The sequence below is a fragment of the Lutra lutra genome, chromosome 1 (genome assembly GCF_902655055.1).
Source record: "Lutra lutra chromosome 1, mLutLut1.2, whole genome shotgun sequence".
NCBI classification, from domain to species: Eukaryota; Metazoa; Chordata; class Mammalia; order Carnivora; family Mustelidae; genus Lutra; species Lutra lutra.
Genome location: NC_062278.1, coordinates 115,929,032 through 115,946,778, shown reverse-complemented (window position 1 = coordinate 115,946,778; position 17,747 = coordinate 115,929,032). Strand labels below are relative to the sequence as shown.

At 39.0% G+C, this 17,747-nt stretch overlaps 1 protein-coding gene across 1 annotated transcript in view; it reads left to right on the top strand.

Moving 5' to 3' along the window:
* Positions 1-7,392: 7,392 nt before the first annotated feature.
* The window catches only part of FGF12 (fibroblast growth factor 12), a 592,462-nt gene continuing 582,107 nt past the window's right edge, over positions 7,393-17,747 (top strand). Inside the window, exons 1-2 of the mRNA XM_047733076.1 lie at positions 7,393-7,516; positions 7,692-7,830. Of these exons, the coding sequence (XP_047589032.1) occupies positions 7,818-7,830 (13 nt within the window). The 5' untranslated portion in view covers positions 7,393-7,516; positions 7,692-7,817. The remainder of the gene's footprint in view (positions 7,517-7,691; positions 7,831-17,747) is intronic.

The window sequence follows — 17,747 nt, the reverse complement described above, 5'->3', positions numbered from 1 at the left end:
TCCCAGTGTAGGGGTTGGAAGGGGCCTTATAGATTATGTTGTTCCAGTCTTTTGTTTCACAGATGAAGAAACCAGGATTATGTCTCAACCCTTCCCATATCATTGTTATAATGGCTATTAATTATTAATTATGTATACCTTGCAGTTCTTCAGAGAGAAGGGAAAAATGTTTATTCAATGAATCTGGAAGGGATTGGGTAGGCTGATTGAAAGGTTTGCCAGTCATTTTATATATATATATGTATATATATATATATATATATATATATATATATATATATATATATACATATATATATATAAAATCAAGGGAAAAGCAATTTTAAATTAAGATGGACTTCAGTAACTTAAGAGAGGGCCTGGGGACATCAGCAGGATCATGGTCTTACAACCTCACGGCCTGGAAGTCAGTATACAAGGGACCCTCTGTGCAGAGCAGCAGATTGGGTCCACCTCTAACTATGACTCTTGTCTTTGCTTCCTTAACATTTAATTCAGTAGAGTCATCTCAGCAGGATAAAATGGTTACAGAGGTTAAAAAAAAAAAAGTGAAATTCTGGAAAACATTTTTGAAGATGGCAAATATGAAAATCCATTTGTCTTTTTCCTTTCTTTTAAATTTTTTTTTGGCAAATTGTAGAGTGTCCATGTATTAGCCATTGGTCATGAACCTCTAAGTTCCTGTTAATAATGCCCTTGGGCTAATACACCTGTGGGATCCATTGTGCTATTGTATTCTTTTGCTGTTATTTAATTTCAGTTGGCTGAAATTACTCATTAATCTTTTCCTCCCTTTTTAATAGCAAGTTTTTTTTGGCACTAGTATCATGGCTAATTACTTTATTTCTGCATTTTACTTTGCTTGGGTAGCCACAGCTGCTAAGTGAATTGGATTTGAATATAAACATAAACCAGAAAGATTTTCACCAAGTAAGAACACTAGTAGTGAAAGAAATATTTGTTATTAGTCATCCCACAAATGATACCTGTGCTACATCTCTCCGGCATCATGTAGAACACAGTATGGAGGTCGTTTATCGCTGGCAACACATTTAGTTTAGTTAGTAACTTTTTCTAGCCCTTTACCAAGATCTTCTGGTTGTGCTTACCAAGTGAAATGAAGAGAGTTCTGAAATAATAGTTTGTAGATTAATACAGCTAGGACAAGTTCTCCAGCAAAAAATTGCACACACAGGTGCATATCCTTATGGAGAAAGCTGTCATGAAATGGGGCACTAACAGATTTAACTCCTAATTTTGTCTGTATCTTGGTACTGGACTTGGGAAAAGTTGTTTTCCTCCCACTGTGGGCCTCAACTTACTTTTCAATTTTGTATTACAAATGTTTGGATTACAAAATGTATTAAATATCTTCAGTTGCAAACTACAATGTAAATGCTATGATACAAATGGACTCTAGGTATACCCCAATACCTGATAGGTTCTCAATAAATATTTGTTTAATGAATGAATGACAGACTTTGGTTATATTGGTTGACTTTTTTAGGACTACTAATTCATGTTGCTATATTTACCAGAAAAAATATTGACCTTCCATATATTTGGAATTTGGGGGTGGGTTATAGGGTGAAGAAATGGCTTTGTTGCAAATGATTACATGCCTTTGAGGTAGCATTTTTATTGTGCATCTTTTTCTTAAAAAATCTATTTATTTATTTGAGAGAGAGAGCACGAGCATGACAGGGAGGGGAGAAGGGAGAGAGAATCTTAAGCAAACTCTGTGCTGAGTAAGGAGGCTGATGAGGGGCTTGATCTCAGGATCCTGAGATCATGACCCTGAGATCACAATCTGAGCTAAAACCAAGATTAGAGGCTTAACTGACTAAGCACCACCCAGATGCCCATTATTGTGCATCTTTAGACTAAAGCTTGGTATACATTTTGTCTCCTTTTATCACCAGAACTCAAGGATTGGCTTAGTTTTCATAATGATTCCAACAAGATTTAAGAAGTTACTTTTGCATGTCATTTGCCATGTGAATTTCTTACTCCCAGAAAGGAAAAAAGCAATCGGTTGAAAAGTGTTGTTTTTCAATATTCTATTTGGACTGATCATTTCAACCTGTGTGTACTTGGGACCTAAACATTAATGAGATTGGAACACCCCATTTTAAGTGGGCATTATGCCAGTTTAACAGATGGGCCTTGAAATTGTCAGTTGATAGCTTGTGTATAAATCTCTAATATTGTCAAATGGACAAACTCCTTAACAAGAAATGTCAAAATGTTTGTCAGTTGGCTTCCAGATGCCTTACCCATGCATCATTACTCTGCCTCACCACTCTGCAGTTCTCTTTAGACTCTTAATAGTCCCCTGAGAAATCAATGTTAAAGCATGTGGATGGGTGATTTGGTAAAATACACCCTGATGACCTGTATACTTTTCTGCCATTTCTCATCTTTCATCGACTGTTCCTTACCTCCATTACACACCTGCCACAAGAATTACTTTTATTGAAACTTTATCAGTTACCATTTTCTTCTAGGAAGACTGTTACTTCACCTTCACCCAAGAAAGAGAATAAAAAACTCACACACAGTAGGTAATCAAGAAAGGCTTGCCCTCTGGGAGATGTTACCTAATTTCTATAGCATCGTTATTCTCACATGGCTTTGCCAGGCTGATTCATCATTTTTTTGTCCTTTGAAATTTCTGTCATCTACTTTATCCTCCTTCTTTTGTAACTAATTTCTTCAGCTTCCTAGGCTCTTTGTGAAGGCAATGGCCCTCCTATTAGCTGGCCCAAGAGATACTTAAACCTAGACCTGATTATTTATGATCTTTGCCTAAGAGTAAACACTGAGCACATTAGTTAACTGCCTTGTGATAATCTTGCTGCCTCACTGGTCACCTGTGATCCTGTTTACACCGTCGGGATTGCTGATTGATGGTTTTCAGTTGCAAGTAAACTGGCTTTGTGGCCATGGAAAAAGCATTATTTCATTCTATTCATTCATTTACTCATCAGGTATTAAATCAAATCTTCTAAGTTCCACATGCTGTCTAGATGCTGCAGATACAATAGTGAACAAGTGGACATAGCTTTGACCTTGTGGAGCTTACACTCTGGTGGCAGTTTGGAACTGATACCCTCAGTAGAGACTGCAACGAATTTGCAGTGAATACTCATTTATAATGGTGAGTTGACTTCAATATTGTCACCAAAAGAGTTCTAATGGTCAGCTGTTAGGTTTTTTTTTGTTGTTGTTGTTTTTTTAAGATTATTTATTTATTATTTGACAGATGGAGATCACAAGTGGGCAGAGAGGCAGGTGGGGGTGGGGGGGTGGGAAGCAGGCTCCCTGCTGAGCAGATGACCTGATGTGGGGCTCTGGGATCATGCCTGAGGCGAAGGCAGAGGCTTTAACCCACTGAGCCACCCAGGTGCCCAGCTGTTTTTATAATAGATCATGAGTTATAAAGACGAATAGTAAGAAAATAATGGAGCACAAAAAAGGCCACAAATTCCTCTCAATTTATATTCAGCACTCTGGAAGAACGTAGTGAATATATGGGGGGGAAAAATCTATGCTAACCGGTAATTGATCTGACATATTAGCTCTGACATAAGGCTCTTTAACTTGTTAATTGTAATGTAATACATTGTTTTTAATTAACTCAATCATTTATATTGTTTCTGTACATTCTACTAAGAACCAAGCTAGAGAAACTGAATATGCATACATAGCCAATCAATTACATGGGTTAACCAGAATTAGGCTGGAATGTCAATATTGGTGATGTTAACTCTCATTCAGTTGTGTAATATAAATAATATGGCCCATATCGTCCGAACTAGGACAGTTTTTGATGGTGAAATGGGAAACCCCAATATTAGGGAGCTAGTCCCACCCAATTCTTGGCATTTTTTAAATAACAAATTGTCAGGCTAGTTGTGTATTTCCCCTCTTCCAAGTTCATCATCAAACAATTTCATTATAACTAGGTCAAATGATTTCTTATTAACACTTTCAGAAAGCACTTCTGTCCTTAAATCCTTTTCACTTTGTATGTGTGTTGGAGAGGGTTGGATTTCTCTCCTTTTCCTTTTCTTTCTTTCTCTTTCTACAACGAGGTATTTGAAGGCGTCTAGCCTCTTATTCTTAAAACCTATGGGCTGGGGGCGCCTGGGTGGCTCAGTGGGTTAAGCCGCTGCCTTCGGCTCAGGTCATGATCCCAGGTCCTGGGTTCGAGCCCCGCATCGGGCTTTCTGCTCAGCAGGGAGTCTGCTTCCTCCTCTCTCTCTGCCTGCCTCTCTGCTTACTTGTGATTTCTCTCTGTCAATAAATAAATAAAATCTTTAAAAAAAAAAAAAACCTATGGGCTGGCTAACTGCCCAACCTCATCTGTGCTCCCACTATACCTGTGATAATCTCTACCTTATACCTTACCATATCTTTTAAAATCATTTATGTTTCTATCACCTTTAATAAGTTCTATGCTTCTGTAGGGCAGAGATCATGTTTTATTCATACTTTAACCTGTCTGTGACTCTGGTTGCTCATCTTTAAAACACAGATAATAACAGTACTAACCTCATGGAGTTTTACAAAGATAAATTAACTAAAACATTGGAATCCTTATAATAGTGTCTGGTACATAAGCAGCTTTTAATAATGTTAGTCCAATATTATTGTCATCATTATTTGTTATCATAATGCCCATAGTCAATGTCATACACACAAAACATGTATACTACTTATTATTAATTCATCAACATTTATTAGTGTTTCCAGTATTCAAGATACTATATTTACCAAGATGAATCAGGAACCTATTTTTTAGTAAGGGTGGGGAAGAGAATGAGATATGTATATAGATAATTATAAGTGATTGAAGACAGGTAAAGATACAGCAACACTGTTACTTTTTTTTTAAGATTTTATTTAATTTTTTGACAGAGAGAGATCACAAGTAGGCAGAGGCAGGCCGAGAGGAGAGAGGGAAGCAGGTTCTCTGCCGAGCAGAGAGCCCGATGCGGGACTCGATCACAGGACCCTGAGATCATGACCTGAGCCGAAGGCAGGGCTTAACCCACTGAGCCACCCAGGCGCCCCCACTGTTACTTTTAATAGAGAATATTTTCAGATAATCTTGAGGAAAGTGTAAGATTTGCATATGTAGCCATTTGTGTTATTGGTGTCAAGAGGTGAAGATATTATAAGAATGACTATGTAGGTAAAGGTACAAAAAGTAAATCTTGAAGTTTGCTTAAGGTAACCCCAATATTGTCTAGGAGTTAGGCTGGAGAAGCCTTTAAGGTAGTTTGGATTCGATAATAAAAAGGTCTCGAATGTCAGACACAAATTTTGCATTAGATTTTATTTATTTTCCATTAATAAAACATCTGGGTTTTTAAAACTATGAATAAAAATAATGAAAATTCATGAACTAGGAGGTTCTCCCTGTTCCCTTTCACTGTAGATAATGGGGAGGTGGCTATATAAAATCATCCGGAGGGGCGCCTGGGTGGCTCAGTGGGTTTAAAGCCCGGGGGTCCTGGGATCAGCCCAGCATGGGGCTCTCTGCTCAGCAGGGAGCCTGCTTCCCCTCTCTCTCTGCCTCCCTCTCTGCCTACTTGTGATCTCTGTCTGTCAAATAAATAAAATCTTAAAAAAAAAATCATCCTGGAGTAGATGGTCAGCTGGGCAGGACCCTTGGGTTCTGAGCCTGGGTCGGCTCCAGTATGTCACTCTTACCCAGGCAAGTACCCTTCCTGCCTCTCCATTTGTAAAGTGGTAAATATTAAGGGTGTGTCTAGATGGTTCTAAAGGTATCTTCTTTCCTGAAAGTTTTGAGAGGGAAAGAACATGTAATGGGTACAGTGTTAGGAGCAGAAATTATTTATTCCAATGAAGTAGGTAATTGTTCTTAAGGAACAATTGACTCTACTATCACTCTTCTCTACTTCCTAAAACTATCAAATTTTAAAGAAACCCTGAGTTTTCTGATTTTTCCATGTATTTACTTAGGCATGCAATAGAAGAGCCTAAACATTAGTAGACCCTAGGTTGTGGGCGCTGCAATGCCACACATTCAAGTTTTAACTCCCCAGTGCTAAACGCAGGCAGGTTTTCTCAGTCACAGTTCAGCAGGAGTCCTCCACTAATAAATGTTCATGTTTGGCTGAACCCTCATGATTAATATTTGTAATCATGGCCCTAAGGCATTGGAAAATCCCAGGATGCTGTCTGAATCACCAGAAGCCTGAATTATAGGCTACCTCAGGTTTCTTGTTGGGAGTATATTTTATTGTATTTCAAGGTATTGAAAATTGGGACTAGAATTTAACTGTGGAGGCATCTTTGTGTAATCTGGTGTGTGTGATTAATCCGCACATCTCTCCTTAACCATTCCAGATAACAAAGCGTTCTAGGTTTGTTTTTATGCCTGAGAATAAGACTTATTATCAAAGAGAGAGTCTTCTCTCAGGAGAACTTGGACTACTGAAAGAAAAAGATAATAAACATTTTTTCCCTACTAAACATTTTGCAGATAAACAATATATAATATTGTTTAAAATACTATTTTTAAAATATTCTGATAGAAAAGTAGTACTTCAAGGGATTTTTGGCTTTGCAACCTTCCCTCAGAACCTCACACAAGAAAAACACTCTCTTCCTCTGCACTTGGATGATGATTACATGCATAGTTTTAAAGTACATATTATCAATAAGGTGACTCCCCATATTAGGGGACTTTGCTTCTTGGTAGATTGTTGAAAAGAAGCTAAAAAGAACACCTCTCAATGTCTTCAGGGGCTTTGTTGGGAGAACTTTAGAAGCGCTGAAGCCTTGTCGAACAGTTTTGAGGGGAGACCAAAGAGATTTCAGGGAAGCCAGCAAGCTCTGAATCTGAGTAGCAGAGAAGCGGGAGAATATTAACCTTTAATAGCTCCGGGATGACTCCTACCTCATCACCCCCAAACAAAACAAAATAAAACAAATAGGGGAATGTAAAGAGAAATATAAAGTCGAGTAAGTGGGCAGAGGAAGGAGAAACATACACCTGGAAAGTTACTGCAGCAACTAAGAAGAGAACCCCAAATTGAGACCACTGAATAGGATTCATAAATCTTCTCCTCTTCTCCCCCTTCTGCTTCTGAATAAAACCAAACCCAGCTCAGAGACCCTAGCCTCCTGTAAGGCTTCCATAATCCATCCTGGAAAATCGTTTGGGATTGATGCACAATCCCAATCCAATCCATTTTCTAGTTTGCAAAGGAAAATCCGGCCCGGCGTTTATTTTTAGCAGCGCTTCCCTGTGACCGAATGCTACAGCTCTTCAGCTGGGATAACTGAGGACCGTATTGGGGAGAGAGGCGGAGGGGGCGGGGGAACGGGAGGCGGTGAAAAGGGGAGGTGGGAGGCCCTGCGCATGCGTGCCAGCGCCCATGCAAATCTGTACATCCAGAGAGCAAAGTGGGATGATCTGTCACTACACCTGCAGCACCACGCTCGGAGGACAGCTCTTGCTCGCAGCTTCCAGACCCAGGTAAAAAAAAAAAAAAAAAAAAAAAAAAAAAAAAAAAATGAGCGGGCACCGTGCATGCATTTCAATACCAGATGCGCGTCGCAACCTATCCCCTGTAGAGGCAATCTGCTGCTGCTGCTAAGTGTCCTTTGGTGGCTGATTGCAGCTTCAAGGTTTAAGAAATCCCATCTTTCAGGAAGCCTGAGGGGAAGGAAGGAAGTACGGGCGAAATCAGATTGGCTTCCCAGCTCTGGGAATCTGAAGCGGGCCCACATCTTCCGGCCAACTTCCATTGAACTTCCAGCACTCGAAAGGGACCGAAATGGATAGCAAAGGTATGTGGTTGTCCCCATCGGGGGACTTCCCGCTGCATGTGCGTGTGGCCAGGGCAGTCCTCAGCGAGGGGACTGCAGTGCTTGGGGAGCGAGCATCATACTAGGTCGATAGGAGGAGATATGTCCGTTGCAGCACCAGGGGAGTGTGGCAGGAAGGCGACTTCTTTTTAACTCCCACCGCTTGGAAGACAGTGTTTAATACTCCATCAGTTGCGTAGTGAAGTGTGATGAGTTTTTTTTTTTTTTCTTTTTGGGTGGGTGGGGGAGAGTCTTTAGATGGTGGGGGAGGAGAGAGATGTTGGTAAAGCAGTTTCTTTTCTATAGAATGGATGGGCTCGAGTACAGATATTTCATTTGCTTTAGGATTGCTGACAGGCATGTTCGTATCTGATATCCAATAATGCATTGCTATGAAAAATGCTTGGATTTCTCCACCCGCACCCCATAAAGATGGTATTTCTGGGCGTGTATGACCACATCCTACTGCATTTTGAATATATATCAGCCGAGAAATTGGGTCTATTTGAAACAGTGTGCGTTAGAACTGACCTCTAAGGAGAACAGTGTATCAGTACTGCTTGGCTCCCGTGCATGATGCATTTACTAGTTCTGGACATGTATATATTAATATTCTCCTCGTAAGCAAATCTGTATACTATACACATACGAACTGGTAAATGAACTGTAAAAATCAACTTGTGATGGCATATTTAACACACATAAACAGAATGTAATTTTGTGAATTGTAAGGTTGGCTATCCTTTGGGTTTAACTCCATCTATGCAGGTTTCTTCTTCCTCCTCCTCTTCTTCCTCCCCCTTAAAACACCCACCAGGTTGCAAGAACCTTGAATGATGTGGTCAGATATCCAGTAGGAACATTGGATGTATTTAATTCTGGTGAAATCAGAAGAAATGATGTCAACTTTTATGAAACTATATTCATTACCCAGAACTCGAGAAGCTATATTTGAAACAAGGTTTTATTTTTAAACCAGGAATGTCAGTCATCGTGGTAATGTGCTCAGAATCAGGGAGTGGTGGTGGGTTACCTATTTCTGAGCTGATTAATAAAAATGGAGTGTTTAATGATAGCAGGTATGTGTTCAAGAAAGTATTTTAAGTATTTCATTAGAAGGCTTAAGTATTTGAACCTAGGTGAGGACTTACAGTGTAAAGAGAACTAAATTGACATGGATTCAGACTGGTTGGCAATTTTCAAAGTAGACAAATTATCCTTATGATTTGCTGGTGGGCATCTCTATGATCAACAGTGATGTACATACATGAGAGGATCCATGTCTCCATATACACGAGGCATATATTTATTAACTCTCTTGTGTAATCCATTTTTAATTGAGAAGACAGTTTTAACTCATAGAGGTCTGTAATTTCCTAGTTGATTAAGTATTTCTGGCACATAAGTTAACAACAGAGAAAGTATCATTTTACTCTAAAGCAGTTTTTTTGTACTCAGATGACACCTGCTATTTGGTTATTTGGCAAGGGTAAATAACTTAGTAACAGTTTTGCCTCCGATTTATACACTAATTCTTGATCCATGATATAAAGAGGATGTATCTCTTGGCGATAATTTTTTTAATTTCCCTTCTTTGCCCATGAAATATGCTACCTGTCACTCAAAGTTCCAGGTGGTTTATATCTCGGATCGATAACAGTAGTGTTCTAGCTATTAACTACTGCTGGTCTTGGGAATTTGGAATAGAGAAAAAAATATATCTGAGAAGAATCAGGCCAGAAGTTCTATGCCAATCCAGAGTGCAGTGATACAGGCGTGATTCACAGCACCGACCCAAAGGCAATGAAGAATTTTGCCCCAAGCCAATATTGTGGTCATTTTGCCGAGGTAGCGTAACTGAATCAGGTAAAAGGCAGATTGCAAGTACTTATACATTTAGTTCTTAGACTCCCTTATAACACTGAATTAGCCAGGTAGTGATCATATTAAGAATGGCTAATTACTTAAACATTGTCCTCACTTTCTCAGTTGATGCAAAAGACACAGCTAACAATGGTAGCTAACTTGAAATTTTTATTCGAGAAGAAAGAGAAAGAGTATAGTAAGAGGAGTGTATCCATATTTTATTCTAATCTGTGTGTCTTTCATACTTTATGCTGTCATGTGCAAACTTCTTCCCCCAGCAGATTTCAGTTTAATTCTAGGAAGACATTCTCAAATGTAAGTACATTAAAAGAAAATTTTTTTTCTACTGGAAACTCTAACACAGATTCAAATAGTGTTATTGCATGACTCAGTTGAAGGTTCAAGAGTTCTCCATTTCATAAAAGAATTAAATGGCCCAATTAACCTTAAATCTCATTGCCAGCCTTTGACATTCTTCATGTTACCTCCAGCATTTGAAAAACGTTTCTTAGAACACTTGTCCAGAGTCTCCAGCAGAACATGTTATTTATAAATAAGATAAAAAATTTTTGCCCCCTTACTTAGTACTATGCATCACTTCCTATCATCTAGGGCAAGGAAGAGAGGAAAATAAATCAATTGCCCAAACAATCAATCAAGATCTAATTTTAGAGATTTTTATATACATGGTAATTAATATCACCTCAAAGATTTGGGTTGGTGCACAGTCTGACCAGCTTTGATGGAATTTGTGTCTTGTACTGGTTCACAGACTTCGTTGTGCATTAGTATTCCCTGGCATGCTTCTTAAACATCCTTATGCCCTGCCAAAGCCATCCCAGTGACATCAGAATGTTGAGGTGAGAGAAGCACAGGTGTTTTTTGTTTGTTTGTTTGTCTGTTTTAAGGTGCAAGGTGTGGCATGTTTGGGAAACACTCATTTAGACTTTTGATAACCAAAATGTGATTTGAAAACTGGTCTTTTTAGAACCACAAGATGTGGATCTTTACTACAGACTTATTGAGTCAGAATCTGATTTTTAACAACATCCCCAGGTAATGTACATGCAGATTAAGTTTGGGACGCATTGATTAAGTGTTAGGAAAGCGGTTCTTTGTCCCTCTCTCTCTCTCTCCTACTTTTTTTTTCCTTTTCTGCCTGCACCACATCTTTTCTTTGTTGGGCTAGATTCTCAACCTCAGGCTGGCATATTAGAAACACCTGTGGAGCCCTGAAAGCATAAAGATGCTTCGGGAACCCTTCTAGACATTCTGATTTAATTGGTTCTGGAGTGGGACCTTAGTGTAGATATTTTTAAAATGCTAATGGGTGGCCAGACTGAACCACTGGCCTAGGCCCTTGTTGCTCAAGGTGTGGCCCATAGACAAGTAGCATTAACATCATCTGGGGTGCAGAAACTCAGGCCCTACCCTAGACTTACTGAATCCAGTAGGCCTTTCAGGAAAATCTGCTGGTTGTTCGCATGCACATTAAAGTTTAAGAAGCACTGGTCTAGATCTTAGGGAACTGACTGTATCTAAGACTGCCATCTCAGTATAGAGGATGTGATATCCTCAAATCAATACGGAAGCTCCTGAATATGTGATCATGTTCAAGGTCTTTGGTTGGTTTTGGAAAGAATGGAGATGAGATGATAAGAAACTGCTTGCTTCATAGTTAGATCAGAAAATGGACTCGTTTTTAAATACCCTCTTGCTCTTCCTCAAGCCATTTGTTTTCAAACCCTGATTATCTTTAAACACTTATTCTATAGGTTCAATCTGAGCTTCTAACCACATCCCTGGTATTAACCCAGACTAGTGTGATGTTAGACTGCTTAAATCAAGGTATGTCTTAGAGGGAATATAGCCTTGGCCTCTTCCCATGATTATATGTCCCTGTTCAACTCTTTTGAGAGTCATTTTATGTACCCCTTGCTCCATAAAATCTTCTCTGACCTCCCTCATACCTAATTAGTATTTTGTTGGCATACTTTATATGACCTAAGTACCTTTTTGTCCCCCACGTAAGACATTTCCTACAATCAGCATTGCAGTTTTTGTGTTCTTTACTTAATTAATATTTATTGAGCACCTGGTATATTCTCAATGTGCTTACTCCTGAGACTGTAAAAGAACACTAAGATGCAATTTCTGGTCTTAAAGATATCCCTCTCAAGTCTCCACTAATAGATTAACCTTCCTGTGGGCATCATTTGAACCTAACATTCCTACAGCTACCCAGCTGCCGGCTTCAGACAAAATGTTTTTTTTTTTTTAAAGATTTTATTTATTTCGGGGCGCCTGGGTGGCTCAGTGGGTTAAGCCGCTGCCTTCGGCTCAGGTCATGATCCCAGGTCCTGGGTTCGAGCCCCACATCGGGCTTTCTGCTCAGCAAGGAGCCTGCTTCTCCTCTCTCTCTGCCTGCCTCTCTGCTTACTTGTGATTTCTCTCTGTCAAATAAATAAATAAAATCTTTAAAAAAAAAGATTTTATTTATTTATTTGACAGATAGAGATTACAAGTAGGCAAGAGAGGCAGGCAGGAAGAGAGAGGAGGAAGCAGGCTCTCTGCGGAGCCGAGAGCCTAATGTGGGGCTCAATCCCAGGACCCTGGGATCATGACCCGAGCCGAAGGCAGAGGCTTTAACCCACTGAGCCACCCAGGCACCCCCAGACAAAATGTTTTTGTTTACCATAGGTTACATGTGTTGAATTGAATGGTCTTAGTTTACCATGCCATGTTCATGCATCCAGGAGATGGTACATTGGAAAAGGTGAAGGATATTTGGCTACAAAAACATCAGTTTGATTCCAGACCACAGAACTCAGTAACGCGGCCTGCTTTCTCTGTAGAGAACTGCACATGTATTCCCAGTGAAGATTCAGCTCTGTTCTGGGTTTCACACCAATCATTAGAGTCAAACCAGGGGCCTGAACCAATGTATTTAAGGCACAGAACAGTCATTTCTTGGAAACCAGGGTGGTCCACTCTGCAGGAGAGAAAAGAAATGTATATGTAGTAACCAGTTTAGCAGAGAGGAGAAGTGATTTTAAGAAAGCTATTTTGTGGTTAGAAAAGAATCCAAATTCAGAGCCATTGTGGTGGGATAAGTAAAACTTCAAGGCAGTGAAAAACATCTAGAATAGGCATTGGGCTTAGGAGATCCGTGTTCCTACCCGGCTCTAATATGGTAACCTTGGACAAATCATTTTCCCTCTCTGAGTCTCCTGATTCTTCAATATTCAAGGAAGTTCATTTCATTCAATTCAAAATATTTACTTAGCTGCTGCATGTTCCAAGCATTGTTAACATTGTTAAATGCAGGGAGGGGAAAGAAATAGTGTATTGGCTTGACTTCTAGAAGCTTCCAGTCTAGGGGTATATGGACAGGCCCAAGAGTTGTTGATTTCCAACATGGTGTGTGTTTTCCTCATTCATTTTTCAGAGTTCTAATGGTTGGAATATAAAGTCTTACAGTGATTGTGGCATCTGTAGAGGCCTTTAACATTTCACAGCAACAGTGCCCACCTTTTGTTCCTCCTTTGGTTTATTGACACAAAGTTGTTGTGTGGGGAAAACATTTGAACTCAAGCTAAAGTATTCTAAAAGTGATACTGACTGACCAGCTCCCTTGCTAGTAACCTATTGTCTGACTTAAGCACTTACCTGAGGCTTGTTAGTATAGGAATGAGTCTGGAGGTGGTCAGGAGTGTCATCCCCTTATCTCTGTCTTGTTATTACCTTTAAACTTCTGATGTACTGACCCTATTAGGTATGGTGTTCTGTAACCCACTAAGAGGCCAATCCTGGTATATTGGATTTTCTGACTTGTTACATACTAGCAGCCATAAATAACATTCATGAGATACTTTGTATCTTTCAGAGGGCTTTTAATATATATCATCGCCCTTCAAACCCTGTGGTTAGGCATTTTAACTTCATTTTAGAGATAACAAAACAGAGGCGTAGAAAGACTAAGTGACTTAGGCAACTCATTTATTTTTGTTTCTCTGTAAAATAAGAATTAATTAATAATAAAATAAAATAAATAATAAGTACATAAAATAAATAATATAATATATACTAATATATATAAATAATAAAATAAAGAAATAATAAAATAAAACAAGAATTATTGTAGCCACCCCCAAGCCCCATACCATACTATCATGATTATGAGATTAAATTTATACCAGTAAAGCAGGTAGAGTTCCCTAGAATTATTGTCTTTTGATACTATTAGCTAGTGTTGTCTTTTCATGAGAACTGAGATCCTGGAGGGGAACAACTGGTCCTTCACCAACTTTGTAGCTTTAGCAGCAAATATGCCGTAAAGATGCTCAACAAATCATCTCCATTCCTTTTGTGCATATTCGGTATTTCTGTAGTAATTTCTCAGACATCTGCATTTGTCTCTGTTTTGCTGGGACTTAGTTGGAGGCAGTACATAACATCATGTGGGTTTGGGGATGGAGATACATTAGGTCTAGTATTACACCTTGAATGGGTTTCAGACACTGACCACGTGAAATCGGATGACTAATAGCATTCTCCATCAGAGGTACACATCAGAGTCATTGGGTGTGCATGGGACACAGGACTGGGTATTTACAAAGCACCTTAGATGATTAAGGTATTCACTCTCGATTTTGAGTCAATAGATGAGCCACTGGGGATTGTGAAACCATAACATGTACCTGAATCCTTTATCAGGACACTATAGGACTCCTACTGCCTGGATCTTGACTATTATTATCTTTAGTGTTAAGATAGTGACCTGTAGACAAGAGACCTAATTCCTGTACTACAGGCTGGGGATAGCAAATAGACAGGTCAGTAGATGGTGAGTGTCTGAGGCTAAGAAGACACATCCTTTCCCCCAATATCTTTGCCTTCATCTCCTCATTAGCATCCTTGCATTCAGAACATGGTGGAAGTTATTTTTTTTTTCTTTTTTTTTCCCCCAGGATCTCTGTCTATAGTTCTAATTTTAGTTGGCTCTTCTCTCCATTTACTTTTTTTTTTCTTTTTAAAGATTCTATTTATTTATTTGACAGAGATCACAAGTAGGCAGAGAGGCAGGCAGAGAGAGAGAGGAAGGGAAGCAGGCTCCCCACTGAGCAGAGAGCCCGATGTGGGGCTCGATCCCAGGACCCTGGGATCATAACCTGAGCCGAAGGCAGAGGCTTTAACCCACTGAGCCACCCAGGCACCTCTCTCTATTTACTTTTTGAAACAGTCTCTGTCTCCTTATCTTTGGGAATGTGGGACTCCCTCCTCCTGGTGGTATTTTGTTGGCATGATGAACCTGATGGCACCTTGGAAGAAGTCCCAAAGGACACCTGTTGCTCCTCCACAGACCATTTTTCTTTTTTTCAAAGCATATATTGGCTTTTTAGCCAAGACCACCCCCCCCCCCCCCACCGCCACAAACACTGATTCAGAGAGCACAGATAATTGAAAGTGGGCTTTAAACTCTGCAAAAGAAGGGAAGGAAGCTGCTATTCTGTGGTTAGATTTTTGTTTCTCTCCTATTTCTGGACTGCCAATAGCAGGGGGGACTCAACTGTAGAAACACACACAACACAACACAAAACAACACACAACACACAACACAACAACCAGAAGCTTTTAGAGGCCATTCAGAAAATAACTAAACACATCAAAGATTCCCTTAGCCAGGAGGCAGGAGGAAGCAGCAATGCCAATCTGCGGATAATGTGTCCATCTCTCCCTACCCCACTCATTCCTGCAGTTATCACTCATGTAGAACAATCAGGCTTTCCTTTAATCCGCAAATACTGATAATATGCAAATAGGTCGAGCAAAGCTTAACACTAAGTGAATTGGGACATTCCTTTTCAACTTTTTGGAAACCAAAAACCTAGATATGTTTCTGACTTCTAAAAAAAAAAAAAGACATAATTATTCTAATTGTTAAATCTGCTAAGTTTAAAATTAGATTACTTATGCAGTTTTCTCCTAAGGCACTTTCATTTCAAAATATTTTTAACATTTCTAGTACTATTTAAAATTGAATTTGATTTTTCTTTTTCTCTTCTGGGATTTAAAGGAGAATATTTGCTATGTGTCAAGGAAAAGGTTGCCATGTAAATCACACTTTATTTGCAAGTCTACCAATGATTTAAAACGAGATGTCCTGAGTACTTTTTCTCATTAGGCTTTGCATCAGCATCATCGTAAAAAGCAAAGTGATGATGCAAATAGAGCAAAACCCTCAATAATTGAGGCAAGGGAGACCACCAGACAGGAGGGGAGGGACGTGGGGGCATGGGCTAAATGGCTGCTGGGGATTAAGGTGTGCATTTGTGGTTTAAGTACTGGGTATTGTATGTAAGTGATGAATCAGGAAATTCTACCCCTGAAACTAATATTGCACTCTATGTTAACTGACTGGAATTTAAATACAAACTTGAAACAAAAAAATAAAGACTTTGTTTAAAACAACAACAGCACTAGTATTAGACTAGATGCTAGAAAACCTGGATTCAGGTTCTAGTCCCTGTATTCAGTGGTGGGACAATCTCTTGAGAGACTGAGAGGACAATCTCTTCCTTCTTGTCTCTGGAGCTCAGTGTCCTAAGCCTTTTTTTTTTTTTTTAACTCTATTTGCCTATTGATTTCTACTTTTTAAAAAAGAAACTGCTTTTTCAGCTAGCATGTAATCTTCCTTTACTTCATCCTTTTTAGACTTGAAGTCTATGGAAAATAAAACGTGGTGGTCATAACTACCACATTAATTTTTAAGGACCCGCTCTAGGATTGAGCTAGCTTTGGAATACTGTGAGTTGTGTGACTAACATTACTGGGTCTGTAACTGAGCTGAGCAATTAACTTGGTTCCAAGTTAGAAAGGACTAAGATGAGGAAGAGAAATTGCTATGTGCCTGACATTTGTAGATTACATGATCGTGGCCAAATATAGCCCCGGGTATGTCTGACATGTGAGGGCTGAGGGGCCTTTGTGGCAAAGACCCTGGCTGGGGAGTCTGAAGATTTGGACTTGAGTCCTGTATCCCACCCCAAATCATGATGAGTTTGAACTGGTTACTTCTTTCTCTGTTCTTGTTTCTTCATCTGTGAAATAAGAGTGGATTAGAGGCAAGATTCATTTCATCTCTGGGATTGTTGGAACCAGCATTTGTGAGGTATGTATGTAGGGAATACAGTGGATTAAATTCTGTTTAAGGATTTATGGTTAGTGCCTTGGTCTCTCCTATTTCTTTGGCTGAGTGACATTTTTGCTCAGCAGATTGTATGTTATGGTTTTATAACTTTTTTTAACCTCACATGTGTCTTCTTTACAATTAAGATTAGGTCATATGTGAAGTTGATTTGGTAGATATGGTTTTCTCCTTTCTCCCAACCTAACCGTACCTCACCACTAAAAAAAGTAAAAACAAACAGAATAATGCAAGGGATCCAAGTGTCCCAAGTGCTGAGTGTTTTAGTGATATAAGAGAAGGAGATTTGATTTTCTCCTAGCTCTCAATCAGCAGTAATATATTATTCAAAAATAATTGCATTTAGTCCTTCAATCTTCAAACAATTTAAAAACCGATAACTATCTCTTCTGATATTTGTTGGCTACTGATCATTCTAGATAGAAGATACAGTTTTGCTTTCAGATGAAAGTGATCCAAAGTCTAGGAGTTCCATGGTTAATAAGCTGAATTTCTTTATTGCACAAAGAATGAAATATAGTGATGAGGGTGGAGTGTTTAACAGGAATGTGTTGATGAACATGAGCTATGATCAGAAATACTCATGACATGATGATACTTACAAAAACAGTGATGTGATTCTATGTACCGATTATATTAATGTGAAATTTATATGTCCATGGACAAAGAGCAGATACTAATATGCAAAAAATGGCAATATTTGGGTAATGATAATTGGATTTTGAAAGGATCTATTCCCCATTTTTAAATTTTTTCACTAATATTTAAGTTTGTTTTTAAATAAAACAAAGGACCACTAGGTATTTGAGCCTGGTGATAAACTTTT